The sequence below is a fragment of the Rattus norvegicus genome, chromosome 9 (genome assembly GCF_036323735.1).
Source record: "Rattus norvegicus strain BN/NHsdMcwi chromosome 9, GRCr8, whole genome shotgun sequence".
In the NCBI taxonomy this organism is placed as follows: domain Eukaryota; kingdom Metazoa; phylum Chordata; class Mammalia; order Rodentia; family Muridae; genus Rattus; species Rattus norvegicus.
This window is the reverse complement of record NC_086027.1, coordinates 69,812,374-69,833,556: the sequence shown is the minus strand read 5'-3', so window position 1 is coordinate 69,833,556 and position 21,183 is coordinate 69,812,374. Positions and strand designations below refer to the sequence as shown.

Below are 21,183 nucleotides of genomic sequence, written 5' to 3'. Positions count from 1 at the left end.
GAAAGTACAAGTGTGTCCCTCAAATTAAAGGTAGTAAAAAAGTTCTACACCAAAGATGTCAAATGGCTTGTACAAAGTGCAGCTGTTTAATGATGGGGCTGGGACTCCGACTCTGAGTCCAGAACTCCCTGTTGCCTGTCGAATTTCTCCTGTGAATGAGCTTGGACACCAAAATGGACACTTTAGAATGTACCTTAGGTCCAGAAATAAATTCAGCACCCAAGCCTTTTTACCTAGCAGCAACTGAAAGCACCTTACCATCACAATGTAAAGCTCACTCAGATGGTCACCTTCTAAAGAAAACAACTGAATATTCTGCTCTGGACCCAACTTTGGGAAACTTGTAGGCAGGTACAGCCATAGCTTGTCCCATGGAATGACACATTCTCTGTCTCCAAACTGTTGACCAAACAAACATGTTGGCATGCAGATTGCAGATCAGGCCTCTGATGTCAATGTCCACTCCTCCCTTCAAGGCTGCTCCTATTCCTCTTCATAAATCCATTCAATGCTGATCACAGCCCCATTTCATATTCAAGTCAGGTGGGATTTTCCCTTCTAGAGAAGTTCACTGAAAACCTACTCTGTGCCCGTCTTTCTGTCACTATGCCCGTTATCTATGTGGGAAAACCAATGAGCATGCCAATGAAGACCCACAGCTGGCCAAAATAAGGACAGCGAATGACTGTGGTGTGCTCTGCTCCAAATAGGACATCTGGACCACCATCCCAAAGCCCCAAGGAGCATCCTGAAGAAAAGGGTGGAGCACAGGGTTGGGAAGGTGTACTATGAAATAGTGTTTTCTAGACATGGCAGCTCAGATTTGTGACCACACTGCAATTGTGCTTACCCGTACACTACCTGCACAAGATGTACCTCTCCATTTTGTCACTCGTGGGGCAGGAGACAGAAAATTCATGAGACCAATGGAGGGGGACTATGGGTGATTAATTGGTACTAAGAGGCATCATTTCTCTAATGGAATAGCCACTGATAAGTTGCTTATGTTACTGTAAATAATCCATAACTCATGCTCATGCAAGCAACCAAATTTAAGCACTGTGAGTTAAAAAGGAGGAGGAGCAGGAGGAGGAAGACAACAAAGTAGGGGGGAGTTTATTAAAAATAGGGGTTCCCGGGGCTGGGGATTTAGCTCAGTGGTAGAGCGCTTACCTAGGAAGCGCAAGGCCCTGGGTTCGGTCCCCAGGTCCGAAAAAATGAACCAAAAAAAATAGGGGTTCCCAAAGACCATACATGGGCTGGACCTAGCCCCTTCCCCACACAGATGTGGCAGATGTACAGCTCAGTCTTCATGTGAATCTTGAACAACTGAAACAAGGGCTATCCCTAAAGCTGTTAGCTATCTGCAGAATACATTCTTCTAAGCAGGCTGCCTTGTCTGCCTCATTAGGGTAGGATGCACCTAGCCCTGTAGAGACTTGATGCACTAGGGTAGGGTGATACCCAGGGGGCTTCACCCTGTCAGGAGAGAAGGGGAGGAGAGGATAGGGGGAAGAACCATGTGAGAGGGACCAGGAAGGGGGCAGTGATGGGGATGTAAAGTGAGTAAAAAGAAAGAGAGAAAGAAAAAAGAGTGAAAGAAAACAAGAGCAAAAGAAAGAAAGAGAGGGAGAGAGAGAGAAAGGGAGGGAGGGAGGGAGGGAAGGAAGGAAGGAAGGAAGGAAGGAAGGAAGGAAGGAAGGAAGGAAGGAAGGAAGGAAAAAGCAAGCAAGCAAACTACAAGAATAAAAGTGAGGCTTCCATCAGGAGAAAGAGACTGACAAGGTATAGTGTTAAAATTACTTAGATTGATATATTAATGCATGAAATTGTTATAGAAAACATTAAAATATGAAAGAACATTATTAAAAGAAAATATTTCAATGATACCAATTACAAACCCATTAACAACATATAAATTACTAAATAATATAATTTGAGTATGCATGATTGACCAAGATGGGATTTGTTCCAAAGACTTGTGCACTGGATTTTGGGTCCTCAATCCAACAGTATTGGAAGGTGATGGATGGAAGCTTCAAGAAGAAAGCAAGTTGGTCCCTCGAGGCATCACTCTGCAGAAGGAATCAGGGCCCATCTTTCAGGACTAGTTTGCTACCACGAGGGCAAACTATGCGAGGTATTTGGTTTCTTCCATAATGAGGGCTTCAGCACATTTTCTTTCCATAAAATGCCATCTCTATAACACAACTTTACCACACAGTAGTGTTATAAAACAACATGAGGCCCTTCCCATGATGGCCTGAGCTTGAACACTTTAGACTCCAACGCTGTGGCTGAGTAAATTACTTACGGAACTGAAACAGTCAACATAGTTATTTCTAAGACATGGGAACCTAGGATCTCCGGTCATTTGCATGACGGCTCCTAAATTCCACCATCAGTCACCACAGGAAGAGGAGGGGAAGGGCTGTGTGAGAAACGGACCTCTTGGTCAGTCATCTTCTGAGTTTAACCCTCACTCCCATACAGCTCAACAATTGTCACCTAGAATCTCTGTGACTTGTTTTCTCTCCCAAAGCACACTTCTCTGCGCTTGTTTTTAATAGAAATGTGTTGGATTTATAACTGAAAACCCCTGTGGCTTAACAAGGTCTCTCCAAATGCTAATAATAGCCAACTTACAGGGTACCTGAGAGACACAGGACTAACTCCTTAAAGATAAGAGTTCAGAGGCATAGAAAGAAAAGGCCAGATAAGTGATCATCACCAAGTGGAAGTTATCTCTGGTGACTTACCCGAAGAAACTTGAATAAACGAACTCATAAGAAAGGAAAATAGTGGATTTTGAGCCCCTCAGTGACTAACAATAGCCAGAATTCCTTACTTTTTTTTTTTTTTTTTTTTTTGGTTCTTTTTTTCGGAGCTGGGGACCGAACCCAGGGCCTTGCGCTTCCTAGGTAAGCGCTCTACCACTGTGCTAAATCCCCAGCCCCGAATTCCTTACTTTTATTGAGGCCGGAGAAAGAAAAATATTGACCAGATACAAATGACAACCAAAAAAAAAAAAAAAAGAAAAAGAAAAAGAAAAAGGAAAGAAAAAGAAAAAGAAAAAAATTGGCTAGACCAGATCCACAGTCAAGGAAGGGTGACTGCAGATGCTGGGTAAAAGCACACAAGAAAGGACCCCATCACCACCATTCTATCCTCTCACTGTTTTCTCTCCTGACAGGGCTTCTAGGATCAGTTGACACAGGACAGGCAGCTGCAGGTCTTTAGATCACTTTTCAAGGCACAGAATGGAGCCTAGGAAGATAAGAGACACAAAGGAAGAATAATGATAAGATAAAGGCAATTCAACTGCCTGAGTTTAACACACACCTTCCTTTTAACCGACCTGTGTCTTGTTTGTTCAACAGCTGTCTACTCAAAGAAATGAGGCAAAGGTTAAAGAAAGGAAGGCAAGCAAAAGAACAGAACTGTTTCAGCCTCACCCCACACCCAGCACGCTATGAGAGGGCCACGAAAAAATAAAAGCATACTATAGCATTTAATGTATCATATGGTTTAGTGATTAACCCATGCCACACTTATTGCAGCCTCTATATGGAACCTAGCATTTAATATGCAGGCTCATTTTAGATAGGAGGAAACTAAGGCATAGAATACTGGTCAAGTCAATCCCCCACTAGCTGCAGAGATCAAGCTCTAGCTAAACTCTTCATGGCCTCCACAGAGTGGAAGGAGCCAATTATAGGTTATAAGTGTTTCATTCTCACAGTTAGCTTGGGGCATGCTTATGGTGTAATGAATTAAGTCATTATAAGATGAGCCAAGAGCTTATCCAAGGGTGGGAGTCTGCTTTGGGCTGGAGCGACAAGGCAAGACACCTGCACGGTTACTATTCAGCACCTAATCCGGGAATGGCTCAGCCTCCTGCAAGAGGACACCTGGCTCCCTGTCCCTCCAAACAAGGGTAACTAATTCCCTTGTCCTTTACAACTCCCTTCAGAGCTCCACAGACATGATTCCGGGTACTTCACCCAACTGGTTATCAGAGAATCACCTTGGCCCGCTCCTTCTTAAGCTCTGCGTATTTTATAAACTCTTGACAATGAAGAATGGTTCTCTGCTAATTTTCTAGATCTATGGAAAGATCAGTGACCAGTAATTTTCAAGGAACTAAGCACAAACTTGTAAGTTCCTGACCAGGAAACATCCAAATGATAGAATATACACGTGCAAAGTCCATCATAGCTTTATGCATTTCATATTTATTCTTGAATATAATTTAGAATCAAAGGTAGATCTATCTTATAAATGTGCAGCATTAATAACAGGACTAACAAATTTCTTTTCATTATAAGTCCAAGGCAAATAATGGTATATATGTATATATCATATAAATTATATAATACCATATAAATTACATATATATGACATATATATTATCTAAAACAAACTAGAAAATGCATCTGGTTTTATGATTTACAGTTAAGTTTCTTTTCTTCAAACAGAAAAACTATCCTTGGTCTAATTTTTTTTCTTTTTTTTATTTTATTATTTTTTTTATTAACTTGAGTATTTCTTATTTACATTTTGAATGTTATTCCCTTTCCCGGTTTCCGGGCAAACATCCCCCTAATCTCTCCCCCTCCTCTTCTTTATGGGTGTTCCCCTCCCGACCCTTCCCCCATTACCACCCTCCCCCCAACAATCACGTTCACTGGGGGTTCAGTCTTAGCAGGACCCAGGGCTTCCCCTTCCACTGGTGATCTTACTAGGATATTCATTGCTACCTATGGGGTCAGAGTCCAGGGTCAGTCCATGTATAGTCTTTAGGTAGTGGCTTAGTCCCTGGAAGCTCTGGTTGCTTGGCATTGTTGTACTTTTGGGGTCTCGAGCCCCTTCAAGCTCTTCCAGTTCTTTCTCTGATTCCTTCAACGGGGGACCTATTCTCAGTTCAGTGGTTTGCTGCTGGCATTCGCCTCTGTATTTACTGTATTCTGGCTGTGTCTCTCAGGAGAGATCTACATCCGGCTCCTGTCAGCCTGCACTTCTTTGCTTCATCCATCTTGTCTAATTGGGTGGCTGTATATATATGGGCCACATTTGGTCTAATTTAATATCAAAATTTCCCACAAGTAAAATCTATATGGCCTAGTAAATAGTTTGCTACATATTTTCCAATTCGTGACTTAAAATTCTGTTACAACCACATATGCTTTTATTAAAACTTTCCAATGACTATTTTATTTCCAGAGAGCATGATTATAAAATAGTTCTCTCAGTTTCACTGGGCAAAACAGACATTTGATTTAAAACAGTTTGCAAGCTAGGCAGCCAAGTTAGACAGAAATAGTTCAGTAGCTACTGGAATAAAATAATAGTTTTGGGACAGTTGTCAAACTCTGAATTGATGAACTTTGAATAGCTTGAGCTTTGTGTATATAATGTACTACATACGATGTGATTTCTGAGGGTACAGCAAGGGCTCTGTGCTTCCAGAACATGCAGGACGGTCTTGCTATGTCTGCCTGTGTTCAGTGTATTAAGCAGCTTTGGTCTCCTCCTACCTCAGCTTATGTTAGTGTGCTGCAGGATGCGCTACCAAGTGCAGAATTTAAGAAAAAGACCCCAACCTGACTCGAGTACAAATCTAACTCTTAGATGTTATGAAAACTGTTTGGCAAAAATAGAAATACTTTCTTTCTATCTTACAGGTTTGTGTAAACATAAATAAGGACTTTCTTGCTGCCCACAATGAGATTAATCTAGGGACAAGACAAAACTGCACAAAGAACAAGAAGTGCCCATCGCAGTGAAGTAGCTAAGGGTTAAAATTCAGTAGGATTTACAAAGGGAGAGATAGGCATTTGGGCTGGGTCATAAGGACAGAGGGTATAAAGGTGACATTGCCATCCTGAGTGCCAACTGTTACTGCTACTCACAGTTCCCCACAGATGTGTACTGAGACATTTGGGGTGTGTGGCTAAGATCAGTGGTCCAGGGATCTACTACAGACCCAGTCTCAGGCAGGTATGTTCCTACGATGTGCCTCAGGAGACAATAGGACCCCCTGGTTTATGGATCTCACCTCAGATCCTGCTCTGAATCTCTAAGGATTGTCAGAGATCTAAAGTAAGCTGGCTGGCCCACTAGGAGGTCAAGAGCTATCTGATTTGGGGTATTTTCTACCAATCCTTTCCTGCTATGATATCTACCTGCTAAGCTCAATCTGTACTGAGAGATACAGAACTGAACAGAGGCTAAACCCATTGTATGGTTCAGATGCAGCCCTCATGCGTACTGTCCTTATGAAGAATTTCAGCCAGATTCACCTCCACACCACTCTCCCTGACACACCCTTGCTTCCTTCTTTTATCCATCAGTTAATGAGAATCCAGAAGGCCTGCCCCAAGCTAGTCTAAAAGAACAGAATCTAACTCCTTCTGTCTGACTCTGATTCCAAGCCCAACATATCAAGAAATATTATGCCAAACTTCCCTTCCTTCATATGCTGCTGTGGAACCCTCCGGCTGAGTAGTCCAGGCAAATCTAATATACCTTTCACATGTCGTCCCTTCAACACAGCCATCATGCCAGCTTTTAAACAATATCTCCTTAAGCACTAACTGCAAACACTGTGAACGCTCAAATTGGGACAAATGTGGTGGCTATGACTCAGTTTGGCAAGGACTTGCAAGAGCACTCAGCTGCTCCTTTGTTACGTCACCTGGCCTGATTCTTCTCCCCATGGGCAGCTCTGACCCCTGCTCAATGCCCACATACACCCCTTTCTCCATCTTCTCAATCCAGAGTGGACTCAATGGCACCACCAATCAGGGGTGAAGCATTGTCGTTAATGTATATTCCACACAGGAAATGTTTCCTGCTTTGTTCCTAGTTACATCCACAGACACTGGCAGAAATTACGTCTGCATCTGTCACAACCTCGCAACAGGGACCTGGGTTTTGATGTGGGTATCTCTGCCTTCTTTGAGGCCTACAGGGTTGGCCTATGCTATGTAATTTTACTCATAGAATAATAGTCCACCATGTTTTGCCATTTGGGGTCATCTTCAAATCTTAGTCTTCTACTTTTTTGTCTCAGGAAGCTTTGTGATTATTTTCCAGGACATCACAGCCATCCACTCAGAGCCCCTCTTCCTCTTCATGTCCGCACCCTCACCTTCTGCTCCTGTAGTATTCTTTTATAGTCTAGCCCCATTTCCAGGTTCACAAGTATACATGCAGGGTAACACCCATTGGCTTCCGTTGGCCATTTTTTCTATTATCTCAAGCCCACCTGGGTTAGATTATCATCTCATTCCCAGGAAACATGGTACAGAATTCCTCACCCACTGACCTAAGAATGGCCTCTACTTCCACATCTGCAAATTGAGTCCCAGTATGAGAAGTTCTTCTCTTCATCCACCATCGAGTGATGAAAGCTGGTGCTAAGGAGGGCTGCAACCAGACACCTATCTTTGAATGATGTCTCCCTCCCATTTTCCCCTGTCACCTTTATAGTCAGTCTGGGGATAGCCTTACCAAAAGCACCTTCAGAAAGATTTTTTAAAGCATTTGCCTGCTCCAATAACAGTCTGCAATGCCCTTGGCACATGCTCAACTTCTCTAAGCACATCAGTCCACATTTCTTTTCCACACTCTTTCCTGTTTTCAGGGACCACCAGAATTCAGAAACCATCATTTGAAAATGAAGAATGCTGCCCTTGGACTTGAACTCCAGCGCTCACAGTGACGTAGGCACTGAGGGTCTGCCTGGCCTTCGGCAAGAACTAAAACCTATCTCAACCTGTTTCCTCATCTGAAAATAAAGATGTTGGTAGAACCTCATCTGTGGGATGTTGTGGGAATTAGTTGAGGTCAGTGGGTGACTCTGCAGCATGTGCCGCTTCCGTCCCCCCTGTGCTGGTTAACATTGACTATCTATTTGGCAGACTCTAGAATCTCCTAGAAAACAGACCTATGCCTGTCTGTGGGTGAGTTTCTATATTAGGTTAAATGAAATGGGTGCACTCACCCAAACTGTGGGCAGCATTGTTTCATGGGGTGGGGCCACAGATCTAATAAAAGGGAGAAAGCAAGCCAAGTACCAACATTAATCTCCCTCTCCCTCCTTTCTTTCTCTCTCTCTCTCCCTCTCTCTCTGTCCGTGCCCCCTCTCTCTCTCTCCAAAGTGACCAGCAGCTTCATGTTCTGTGGGAGGAACTGCTCTGCTGCCTCTGCATAGATGCCAGGGTTTCAGAGCAGCAAATGCATCTCCTGCAGGAGGACCTAATTGAGGACTGCCTGAGAGAAAAAGGATTGGATGCAGACGATGCCAGCCAATTGGGAACTGCTGTTTAGAAGAAATGCTTTCTTGGGACCAATGGGGCACAGATGGAGGATATTAGAAGATCTTGAAGCAGCATTCAGATAAACTTGCTGCAGCTTTCCTCACCTGCTCCCAGAGTCCGTGTCACCTCACCTCCAGCCCCAAGGGCAGGTAGGGTAGGGTAGCAAGGAGTCCAAGGCACAGGCAGCAATGTTCCTACTGCCGTGGTGTCTCCACAGTGATAGACAGTACCCTTGAACCGTGAGACAAGAGAAGCTTTTCCTCACTCCTGTCATTTTCATCAGGTGCTTGGTTACAGCAGAGAAAAAATAGTGATGCCTTCTCCATTCTGAATAAGGAGCACCTGAATCAGATTGAGCATAAAAGCCATCCTCACCTCAATAGGAATATAGGAAATGATACTTTTAATTCATTACATTCTTTGAGATAAAAGCCAGTGTGAGCCTGCCACAGACCGCGCGGGCGTGTGTGCATGCGACAAAAGATGACTGGTGGGAAGTCATTGCCTCCTCCCACACTGTAAATCACAGGGATTGAGCTCAAGTCCTCAGATTTGGCAGCAAGCACCTTTATCTGGTGAGCCATCTTACAGGCTCACAAAATTCCAGGAGCAAAAAGATGCTCCCAGGACAGAAACACTATATTTCTGATGCCGGGTTACCACAAAGAAGGAAAGCCAAGTTCATTTTTGACACATTGAAAAAGAATAAGCTAATGGCAGGATGAATGTGGTGTGCGGATTCAAACAGTTTCAAGGTGAGACAAGAAGAGACAAGGAAAGAATGTTCTTCAGAAAAGGGCTGTGCATGAGTGGCCATTTGTGAGGCTCTCTAGAACACATTTCATACAGTGCTTCCTAGAGTCTCCTCTTTTTATTCAAATACATAATTTCACTTTGTATGAATCACGTTGTTTTTGAAACACTGTTGGTTGCTAAGGTAACTTGATGGTGTGTGATAAGTCACTGACGTCCTGCAGAATGTACAGGCTTTCTCAGGCTTCCACCAGCTTTGCTGGCAGGGTGTCCTGCAGTGGAATGTTTCATGTTTTCCCAGAAGCATTCTGCAAAGTTGCTAAGGATGGGCTGGTCTCTGTTGCTAACCTCAGGGAAGGCTAAGGAGGAGGTAGGAAGAATGGAAACCACCCAGTACTGGTGACGACCAACATCTCATTTATCCAGATGTTTCTACCTAGCATTTGGAAAGCAGATTCCTGAGAGTAGCCTCAGTTTCAGCATGGACTCTCTAGAAGCAGCTGAAAAGGGTAACCCTGGGGCAGAATGGCTCAGAGAGGTACTTGGTGCACTGCACGGTCTCGATGTGAAAACCCAGAGATCTGATTTCCCAGACTGGTTCAAACTGCCACACACTGTGACTGTGGATAAGGTTCCTGGTGTCTCTGCTTCTTATTTTCCTCTACAGTGGGAAGGCGATTTACACTGTCCCCTCTAGTTTGAGCCATCTATGATGGGAGGATGCCAAGTGGGACAGTTTCAGGTAGGATGACTCAGAGACCCGAGAGAGCACTTGAATGCCCTAAGCCTGTTCTCTGGTGAGTGAGAAGCTTGGGGTCTGAAGCACACCATCTGTACCTTCCAGATGACGACTGTGTACAGTTAACACAAGAGCATCTGTGACAGCCTGAACTCCCAGAGATCACAGATTTCCAAGAAGGGGCTGAGGCCAGACGTCGTGCAGGGTACACCAGAATGAGTTGATGGCTAAGAAAATGCTTGAAAACCAACTGTTGCCTCTGCTTCAGAACTGGTTACCCACCACAAAGTATCCATGTGTGACCTGGAGTGGGAATGGGAGTCAGGTTAGAATTATGACCATAATTATAAATTCTGCTTGTACTTGACCAAAAACTGCAAATGAGAGGACTCCAGCATCCCTTTTATTCTTACTGCCATTAAAAGTATAAACTGTCCTTAGGACAGAGCCCTCAGAATGAAATATGCGATGTACTGGGTGTTGTTGTTTCCACTGTTGGGCCAGTTCACATTTGTTTGTTTGTTTGTTTGTTTGTTGTTTGTTTGTTTGTTTGTAGAGTTTCAAGGCAGAGTGTGGCAGACCTACCTATTAATGCCTATCATAGTCTATAACTGGGTAAGCACAAAAGAAAAAGGAAACTTTCCTCTTTCATCAATACACTGGCAGATTTCTGGATAGGATAGAGGAAGTTGATCTGAACTGTAAAAGAAAAAAGCACATAGACAATAAAGACCATGACCCTCATTGGGTGCAAAACAGAGAAGCGTAGCCATGGCAACTGCTCTCCAAACGTCATTGCCTCTTTCCAACATGATTCCTTGGATTTGTAACTTAACAGCATAATGACATCAGTATTTTGCAAATGCAATCCCAGTCGAGGTTAAACTAGGTGTGTGCCTAATGTGGATATGGAAAGCATCTCTGCTTTAGTACAAAATAAAAAAAAATTTTTAGTCAGCTTTAGCAATAGCCCACAGTTGGAGGAGATAATAAAACTGAGAGCATTCCCCCCATAAAATGATTGAGAACATGACACAGATGTAGAATGTAGGGGACAGAGAAGTCATTACTGCGGAATCTTAAAGGTTTGAGATGAGATGAGTTAGCCTACACAGATTTTCTTATCAGAGGAATCGAGACTAAAGCACTTAATAAAAGACAGCTTTTTAGTAGAGGACAGCTGACCCTCCCAAGGCCCAGAAACTCTAGTCCCTCAGTACTTTAGCCCAAAGCTGTTAGGATCCCTCTCTCAGAGGGCTTCCAAACCAAACTAGGCATAAAATTCAGGCACCCTTGAAACTATTAGAGGTAAAACCAAAGATTGCTGCGAAACAGAAAGGGGGGAGTTTGTATGGGCTTAGAGTGTCAGCAATCTGATGACAGAGGCTGTCTCTGTAGGCACGAGAATGGGGAGTGAGGTATTTGCAGAGGGCTAGGAAAGTAACTCAGCGAATTGAGCCTTGCTGTGCAAGGAGTCTGGACCACTGGACGCCACATGAAGCTAAATATGGTAATTCACCCTGGATTCCCAGTGTGCCTATGAGATGGGAGTCTCATGGGCCAGTGAGTTTGGCACACAGTGTCACACAACAAAGACCCTGTCTCAAGAGAAAAGGCAAGGAACAATACCTGAGGGTGTCATCTGACCTCCACAGACACTGGTACAACAGTACACACACACACACACACACACACACACACACACACGGGACTCACACACCGTGTGCACATGTGAATACACACAGACATACACACACAGGAGTTTTAAATATAGTTGGAGGTGAAAATAGTAAAATAGAAATAACAGAAGTGATGTCATTACAACTGGAAAAAACTGAGCAGAGGCATGTGCTTGGGTAGGAAGGAGATGAAGCCAATTCTACACCTCTGGGAGGGAGCTCTGTCTTATCCCACCCCCCACTCGACCCCTGTCATCTACATCTGTGTCTAAAAGTCAGGGCTTTCTGTATAGAGTAGACTAGATTTCTTTTAGACACATAGAATATTTAGGCTTTCATTTTGGTTAGAATGTGTTGATAGGGCCAGTCCTCTGACTTGGGGACAGTGTCCCTCTCTGATTGCTACACATAAATGAAATGGGTGTTAGAAAAAGCTTCCCGTTGCCCATGGTCCTGCAACCATTGAGACAAATTATTAACTGTTGAAATTTGTCTAGAGATATTTGGGACATTTGGAGCTGAAAAACATTTGCATATTTCATCAAAGACACCAACCAAAGACCAAGAGAGCTGGAAGCAGAGCCTTCCATATTATAGTAGCATGTTCTAGGTAACGACCACAAGCCTGTATTGTTATAGTAGCATGTTCTAGGTAATGACCACAAGCCTGTATTGTTATAGTAGCATGTTCTAGGTAATGACCACAAGCCTGTATTGTTATAGTAGCATGTTCTAGGTAATGACCACAAGCCTGTATTGAAACACCTGTTTGTTTTTACTTAGCAAGCCTTTTCTGGAGTGCTTACAGTGGTGCTGTCTGATTTGTTAAGACTTTGGGGGTGCTGTGTGTGTGCAAGAGTGAGCTAAGGGGGAGAAGAGATACAGAGAGACAAAGACACAGGGAGCGAGACGTGGGGAGAGACAGACAGACAGACAGAGACAGAGAGAGAGACAGAGACACAGAGAGACATGGGAAGAGAGAGACAAACAGGGAAGGATAGAGAGACAGACAAAAACAGAGAGAGACATGGGGGGAGAGAGGGATAGACAGGCAGATAGACCGACAGAGAGAGAGAGAGACGGGGACAGAGACTGGGTGTGAGGGGTAAAGAAAGCCACCTAAGTGATCATGAAAACAGGAAGCACTAGGAACTTCTGGGAAATTTCCAGTCTCTCCATCCAAAGTCCCTGAGTCAGAGCACAGACAGTCAAGGCCCTGAGCCAGTGTCTGCTGCAAGTGATCCAATGTGTTCAATTACAAGTGGTCTACGACCACACAAAGCATGCTGCACATGACAATAACAGGATGTGGAGGTCAAGAATGAGAAACTTTAAATGGAACTAACCAGGTTAGTGGGACACCTTGGTGAGCCAAGAGTCAGAGAGACCTGAATGGGCCCAAATCTTGACCCAGAGCAGTAGGTATGTTTCCTTTACATCTGAGAAATGATCATATATAAGACACAGGGAAATTCTCCATTTACAATGAAGATTAATCAGAAATAGCCGCAGGAGGAACATCTCACAGCACTGGGAGCTGTTCTGGCAATAGTAATCAGTTAGTGAAACTGCAAAACCATGGGTAAGAAAGAGGAAGTGAGGAATCTGGATAAAGAGAACTGTGTATAAAGTTTAAAGGACAGTTTTGCCTGTATTTTATCCAAATCGGAGAAGTTAGGAGTAAATGATAGATTCCAGGAATGAGCTTTAGATAATGGGCTAGTGCATGGCTGACTCATAAAACATTCTTTTCCTCTTTTCACTTATCCACCTTGTTTTCAGGATTTTTAGCAAAAAAGACTCTACTAAGTGCTGAATCAATCCATCAAAGACAAACTCAGAGGCTGGAGGTTGGTTCAGCAGTTAAGAGAGCGCCCTGCTCTTGCAGAGGACCAGAATTGGGTTCCCAGCACTGACATCAGGCAGCTGACAACCACTTATAACGCCAGCTCTGGAGAGACCCGACACCCAGGGCCATCTGCACACACCTGGCATATCAACACACAGACACACATAATCAGAACACTTTTCAAAACCAGACTCAACCACTACATTTAAAGACAAAACTGATAAATTGGGCGGCTCCATAAAACAATCACAAACTTTTATTTAATTAAAAATATTATACATGTTGTTGCATTTTCATGGAAAATATTGAGTTAAAAAAAAACACTAACAGTGTTAGTCTTCAGGAATTCTCATGCAGTTCATCCTACCATCTGCTGCTTTCTGTGACATTGACTTTGTGTTTGGGGGGAGCCATAATACTGTAGGGAGCTTCCTGGAAGACCAGACCTACTGGTCTCAGGATGAGGCATTTCCTTGAAAACAGCGCTCTGTCAGGTTCATACAGACATCGCCAGCTTTTGGTTTCCTTGCAAATCATTGAAGAAAACAAAACACTAAAGTGAGTGTAAAAGCCCTGTCGTGAAGTCAACACCAGTTTAGAACAACTGAGCACTGCACAACGGCCTCATCCAGTTTCCAAGCCGGTTAATGCAAGACCTCAAGTCCGACCTGATGGATTAGTGTCCCGAGCTCCCCAACAAAACTTCCCCAGAACCCACTGTGGGAAGACACGGGTACATAGTGTTTATATTCAAACAAATACTCAACAGCACATGAAACACCCATGTACAATATCACTTAAAAATACACCTTGGGACAATACAACCGTTAGAACCTCCGGTTATGCCACATAGCTATGTGAATAAAAATTTTAAACCTTCATGTAATTATACATTCATTAAAGAAAATAACAGCATGAAAAAATTTTAAAATTATTTAAGTCCTAAATACCTCACAGGTAAATACAAGATGTGTACAATATAACCTCCTCCTTCGCCCTTTTGTTTCTTTGGGCTGTGCCATTCCCTAATGTTCCCTTGACCCCCACATCATAATGCTATATCCTTATGCTTCCAAGTGATGCTTTTACTAAAATGGCTCTGGCATAACAGAAATATGCCGGCTCTCTGTCCATGGTCCATAGCTTTAAATCGTAGTATGCTTAATTGGAATTTTGCACCCAGCTTTCTATTAAAGAGAGACGTGTTCTCCTTAAAATGTACAAACAGGTAAAAACAGCTGGAGAGCAAAAGAAAGTTGAAATTGCCTCAGCTTTTAGAGACTGAAGAATGCTCCCTCTTCTTCACAAATGGCCTTTCAGTTGATTGGAATAAAATAAGGTTGAAATTGCTTTTCACATTCTGGCTCTGTTGGGGGCATTTTCACATAGACCCCTGTTGTAAGAGGACTTCTTTTCTTTAGCTGCCAAAACACAAAAAGAAACAGCAATTATTATGAAAGAATACAGAAGCCAATTTTAACCACAATAGGACCCAGTAAATAGCGGGTCCCTCCTCAGCAAAAATAAAACATCCACAACAACATACAGAATTATAAACTCTGGGAGATTTTCTTAATTGAGCTAGTCAAATTCACCTTAGATAAATAATTCTGCAAAAGGCAGGAAAGAGCTTTGAGACAACTTCACCAAGAACACCCAAAAGGCCCAAGATAATCGACTAGATCTTTTCTGTGGTGATCGAAGCACTGGAAACATTTGAAGGTGGATTTGGTTGATTAGAAGCTGTATTCCTCATCTCCATTCCTCCAATGCTTTTTATTGCTTTTTCTTTGTATGTATTAGTTTCCAGTTTCTATCACCTCAGCAGCTTCAACAATGGACTTCTAGTCAGCCAGCCTAAGTGATAGCTTAATGGCAAATAAAAAGGGAAGACAGCAACAGAACAGAGATTCTGTGAAAGAGCGCGGGCCTGTGAAAGTGTGTGTGTGTGTGTGTGTGTGTGTGTGTGTGTGTGTGTGTGTGTGTGTGAAAATATAGATGCAGAAATAGATAAAGTGGTGACAATGGTAGAGAGAGAAAAGGAAAAATGGAGGAGCAGGAAGAAGAGGAAGAGAAGGGATGGGGACAAAGGATGTTGCTTGTGGTAAGAAAAGTCAGCCTTACACAGATGTGACTGAGGACTGTTCAGAACCCTGACTGAAGACTTGGTTGCACACTTCTCGCTTTTCACTACCAATATACTAAATAAAAAGAACTTTCATTCACTGAGCTAGGGAGGAGGTCAAGGCAAGGTACCTAAGTAGATAATGGGTAATCTACATGTAGCTACAGCTTGAACAAAGAAGGCAAAAGGAAGGAACTAAGAGATAGTGTTTGATGAAGGATAAAAATCTGTTCAGGTGGTTCTAAAGAGCAAGTGTTGCCCAACGGAGTCCCGTGCTCCAGGGTTACTGGGATTAAGGCCATTGCCACGGTGGTGACAACCAAAACAGCTGCTCCCTGTTGTTCAAAAAGTTACTCAAACTGAAACCCTGCTCAGAAGCACACAAACACTCACTGTCAAACATGCTCACGCACAGTGTTAGTCATCCTGAAACCTCTAAGGCCAGTGCATGCAGTTCTAGCGTGTTCTTTACCCGGTCCTTCCTGCTCTCTGTTTATTACCCCAACTCCACACCAGTGGGTCAGTGGGGGACAGCTAAAGGTGTTCCCATTAACTGTGGAGAAATGTCAACACCACACTCACCGTCCTGTTCAAAGAAACAGCGGTGACCAGGAAACTGTAGAAAAACAACCCCGAACTAACTGCAGCAAGGATCCAAAGGAGGAAGTCTGAATCTGGGCATGGTTCTGGATCTGCAACAGAAAACAAAGCCCCAACCTTCTGAGACAGTTTCCAGTTGTGGGGCCCTAGTTCCTCATGGGTGAAAACAGGAAGTTAGAGATTCCAGGCTTTGCTAGCCCACCCTAACTTGTATTGGTAAGCCACAGGCCAGTCTGGCTATTTATTTAATGCATGACTTTTCCAGAATGTCATCACCAAAGTGGCAAAGCTAAACTTCAAGAATAAGTGTCCTAGTCTATCAGCAGTATGAGACATGTCCCCTAATGCATTTCCTTGCAATCAGAGTGATGGTTATGTGACTACTCAGCCTAAGCAAGACTGCTATCCACTAGGGAATTCCTCGCTATGCATCACAGTCCTAACTATGAAGGACCTCAAACCAAGGAACGAAGCTATTCTGGTGTAAAGACAGTAGTAATGCAACAGACTAGTTCTCAGTGGAATGGCTCTGCTTACCGATGACATAAATCTGGGTCCCATTGCCCATGCCCACAAAGTATGGCGGTGGGTACATGAGTTCCACCTTGCAGAAGTACAGTCCGGTGTCAGCAGCCCTCAGTCCTTGGATGGTGAGGTTCACTCTGCTTTCATTAAAGGTACCACTGCAGAAGGGGTCATCTAGGAAGCCCAACGTGTTCTTCACTGTGAATGTCGTGGCACAGACCTCTGTCACTTGGTCATTTGTCTGCCGCAGCACCGTCACCCGGACCTCATCAGTGTTGTGTGAAGATGCATATTCACATGGAAAGCTGGCGACACCGTGGCTGCTGGCCAACACCACTGAAGGTTGGGTCACTTGTATGGCTGGCATGGAAAAGCCAAGGGGAACTCATTGAACTCATGATCATCTATGGTTAGGACTACTAGGTCACACCTGACAGCAGGGGAGGTTTATCTCGGATGAGCTCCTGCAAATTCATCCCTCAACAAATTCATCACCCCCTCCCATCCTTTGCCTCTCCATCCATCCACCCTGGCACTCTACCTCCCATATTTACATTGTCATCAGTCAGTTTCTAAGATCTACTTGTTGATAATTTGTTGAAGACAGTTGGCTACGGCAAGGAGACTACTGGTATAGCAAAAGAAGACCTGGCTCTCATAAAATGTATCATTTTGGCAAATAATTCTTCTTTTCATTTATTCTCTAGTGCAGTAAAAAAGAGGCGTAGCCTACACGTCACTGCAGTGCATTCTTTGCCGATAATAGGACTATATCATGCAGGCAGCATAGTGAGTGGCAGTAAAGACATTTCTGGAGTTTGGGGTGCAGAACCTTGCATCATCTTTAAAGTAAGTCTCAAATCTTCCTGCCTACTTATTTATAAGTGTACCTCTCTCAACCAGAATAAGTTAAACCTCGGGTCAGTGCACTGGTCACCCTTTCCTGGCATCACAGTGGTAGAGTGGTGTATAAATCAGACGAGGAAGCCACAGAGCTGAGGGCACCAGGGTCATTTCCTCTCTGGGTTGAGGCAACCCTGCTTTAACTTCTGTGGGCTTCCCCTGCTCCCCAGCCACCTCCTCTGCCTCCCTTCTTTCCTTCACTTAACACTTTCCTCGACCTTTGAGTTTGTTGTTGTTGTTGTTGTTGTTGTTGTTTTCTCTTTCCTCCCTATATACTTCAAGAGAAAGGAGTCCAGCTCTCTATACAAGCATGCTTTCATCATTAGAAATTAACAGGTTTGCCGCCTGGTATTGGTGGTACAAATCTGCAATCCCAGCATCCAGGAGATGAAGGCTACATATCAAGTTCAAGGCCAATGTCAGCTAAACAACAAGACACTGCTTTACAAACAACAATAGGCAGAAGGGCTGGAGACGTAGCTCAGCGGTAGAGCGCTTGCCTAGAGTACACAGGCTATGGGTTCTCCCTTCAGCACACAAAACAAAAGTGGCTTTATGTCATATTGCCTTTTCGTAACTAACTTGGCTGCTCTCTGGTCAATATTGCAGATTACACCCAAAACTTAAACTGAACACTATCCTTGGCAGTTTACTAGCATTGATTGCAAAAACAAGACAATAATTAGTGTTCACTGCCCTCCATATTACAATCTTGAATACTACCCAGGCTTAGTTTCCAAGACCACCTCTCCTACCCCTAAACCAGGCTATAGTAGATACGCTAGTCTCTCCTGAAAGCACCTGTACTGATTAACATCTGTTCTCAGAAAAGAGAACAACATGGCGGCAGTTGCCATGGTTATTCCATCAGCTTGGTGGGTGAAACAGCAGATGTCTGCCTAGCCATCATCTCTACTATCAAAGACACACTGCAAGCATCCTTTGCTCACGGAAACCCCTCTAGAGTGTTTCAAAAAGTTCTCTCCCACATTAAAGCTTTTTGTGACCTATTCAGACAAGAAACTGTACGTAACTGTTGCTTCTTTGGTAAAATTAAATCATCAGATATCATTAGTGCGTTAGTCTCACACAAACTATGTGATTTCTTAATGTTAAAGCTCTATAGAGAGAGGGGGTGAAGGTCCAGTGGATATATGCATTTCAAGGCACATAGCAAGCCTGGTATTAGCCTTTCAAGATATTTGAGCTGAAAAGCTGAGATCCATACTTAAAGTCCACATATAGTCAATGACACAATTAAGAATTTTATGAAGAAAAAAAATAAAAAGTCTCTTAGGCCAAAAAGCAGATATTTGCTTTCTTCCTTCCTTCCTTCTCCCTCCCTTCTTTCCTTCCTCCCCTCTTCCCTCCTTTCCTTTCCCCCTTCCCTCCTTCCTTCCTTCCTTCCCTCCTTCCTCTCTTCTCTCTTCCTTCCTCCCCTCTTACTCCACCTTCCCTTTCTTTCATCTTTCAATTTCAAGCTATTTCATCTTTAAAGTAATTAATTTTCCTTCACTTATTTTTATTTCTTCTTGTATTCTTTGAGATTATAATATAGTTACATTATTTCTCCTTTCTTTCCTCCAAACTCTCCGATGTGCCCTTCCTTGCTTTTCTTCCAGATTCATGGCCTCTTTTCCCACTATTTGTTGTTACATGCACAGTTGTATAGGTGTATTCATTCTTAACGCAATCTTCTTGGTCTATATGTTGTTTGCTTTATGTGTTCAAGGCTGACCATTTGGTATTGGATGACCAAATGGTGTGCTTTTCCCTGAGGAAAACTTCCTGCTCTCCATATTCCTTGGTTTCCTGCAGTTATTTCTATAGTGTTATGGCCTCTTGGTCCTTCCCCATCCACTTGAGTATGTCTATTGTTATTCATAACCTTATTCAGCTCATGTTCAGGCAGTCGTGTGGGTGAGGCTTGATGGGTGTACCACCTGACATTCCCAAGAGACAATCTCACAGTAAACTCTATGCCCCTTTGGCTCTCAGTCTTTCTGCCCCCTCTTCTGCAATGTTCCCTGAGCCTCGGGTGTGATCATTTAAAGAACTAAGAGTGTCTCAAAAACTTAAAGTGAATGAAGAAAGAATTCTTATTTATTTGAATTTAGGTAGTTTTGGGGGGGTGGAATAGGAGAAAAATCTTAAGGTCACTGTGATATCAAGATCAGATATACTCAGAATTTCAAATGCCTTTCCCACCTTAAATCTCTTAATTTTACAGTATTTTCTAATAGTAGTGAAGACCCTGAAGTTGCTCTCCCTAGATCAGCTCTCATGGCTCCTTCAGCCCCAGCCTGGGTCCCAGCAAGCTGCTGCGGGCAGTCTCAGTTCCTTTGCTACTGCTAGATCTCCTCTACTCTTCTTGGAACTTGTCTTTAAGAAGCTGTTAAACCAAAGGGTAGAGGGTTTGCCTTTCACTTTTGGCATTACTATAAATCACTGTCCTTAGCTTCTGAAAGAAATGAAACCCATGTAGGAAAAACACCTTTTCCACCTCCATGTTCCAGAAGTCTCCACTCACCTTCAGAGAAGATTGGGATGAAGAGAAGAGAAAGCAGGACTCCAAAAGGCCAAGTCCTAGAAGGCAGCTGCAGGTGAGTTTTGTACCTCTGGACTCCAAGACGAGCCATGACTTGATGGGAAATGTGCTTAGGTCCTCGGGAAGCAGAGTAAAACCGTGCAGGATCCTGAGGCTTTGAAACGTGTTTGAACCCACACAGACTTTATATAGACAGCTTTGATCCAAGGTACGTGCTACATATGTGTGGCGCTCACACATGACACCTGAACAGAGAGCCTTTTTGTTTTGGTTTTACGAGAAAGGAAGCCGTGGGTTTAGCTGTTATGTCGTAAAGACAACCTCAAATATTCAAAGTAAAACTGAACAAAACAAGCAAATCCAAGGATGGAAAATGTATTCAACTTGAAACTGAAGCTTCAAGTCACCTCTGAGGACCTGGATAAGTGGAGTCTTGGAGAGTATAATTTCCTGTAGTGCCAGGTCTCCCTAAATCCCAATCCCAACTTTACCCAGTGATCTGGTCATCTTTAACCATCCCATTCTCTTTCTTCCCATCCCCATGGCCATCCCTCTTAGTCCTGGAGCTGGTGTCTGAATTTCTCTTTGAAAGGCACCCAGAAAAACTGTGTTCTCAATATGATGCTCTGTCCTTCAATGAATCCCTCAGTATGCAAAAGTTTATTTTGCCTATCTACATTTAGTATTTTATTGATAAAAATGCCAAAATCACAAGAAATAACACAGAGAGAGAGAGAGAGAGAGAGAGAGAGAGAGAGAGAGAGAGAGAGAGAGAGAGAGACTAGAGAAAAGGGTCTTTGGTTTTGTCAATTGGGAAAGAAATCAGATGTTTTTAAAGCTGTAACAATGGCAAAATAAAGTTGTATATGACCCAGGAAAAGCCAACCCAAATGAAAAGATATTTAAAACCTCCACAGGAGGATGGACATTTTTAAATAGTAAGACTTTTAAAGGGTAGAAATTCAAAACTAGGAGACATAGTTCAGTGTCGGAGACAGAGCTCATTCACCTCAGCAATGGAGACACAGTTTGGTGACGGAGACAGAGCTCAGAGGCAGAGCTGTAACTCAGTGTACTGTACAATAGGCCTTAGGTTCAATTCCCAGAACCACCAAAACAGAAATTCAAAACTAAGGAT

The 21,183-nt window shown here is 43.3% G+C and overlaps 1 protein-coding gene across 2 annotated transcripts; it reads right to left on the bottom strand.

The window, feature by feature from the left end:
* Positions 1 to 13,597: 13,597 nt before the first annotated feature.
* Ctla4 (cytotoxic T-lymphocyte-associated protein 4) lies at positions 13,598 to 20,698 on the bottom strand. Of its 2 annotated transcripts, NM_031674.1 has the most exon segments (4): positions 14,609 to 14,765; positions 16,052 to 16,161; positions 16,607 to 16,954; positions 20,028 to 20,136. In NM_031674.1, coding segments are annotated over 4 exon segments (672 nt in total). In that variant the 3' UTR covers positions 14,609 to 14,660.
* Between the last annotated feature and the right edge of the window lie 485 nt (positions 20,699 to 21,183).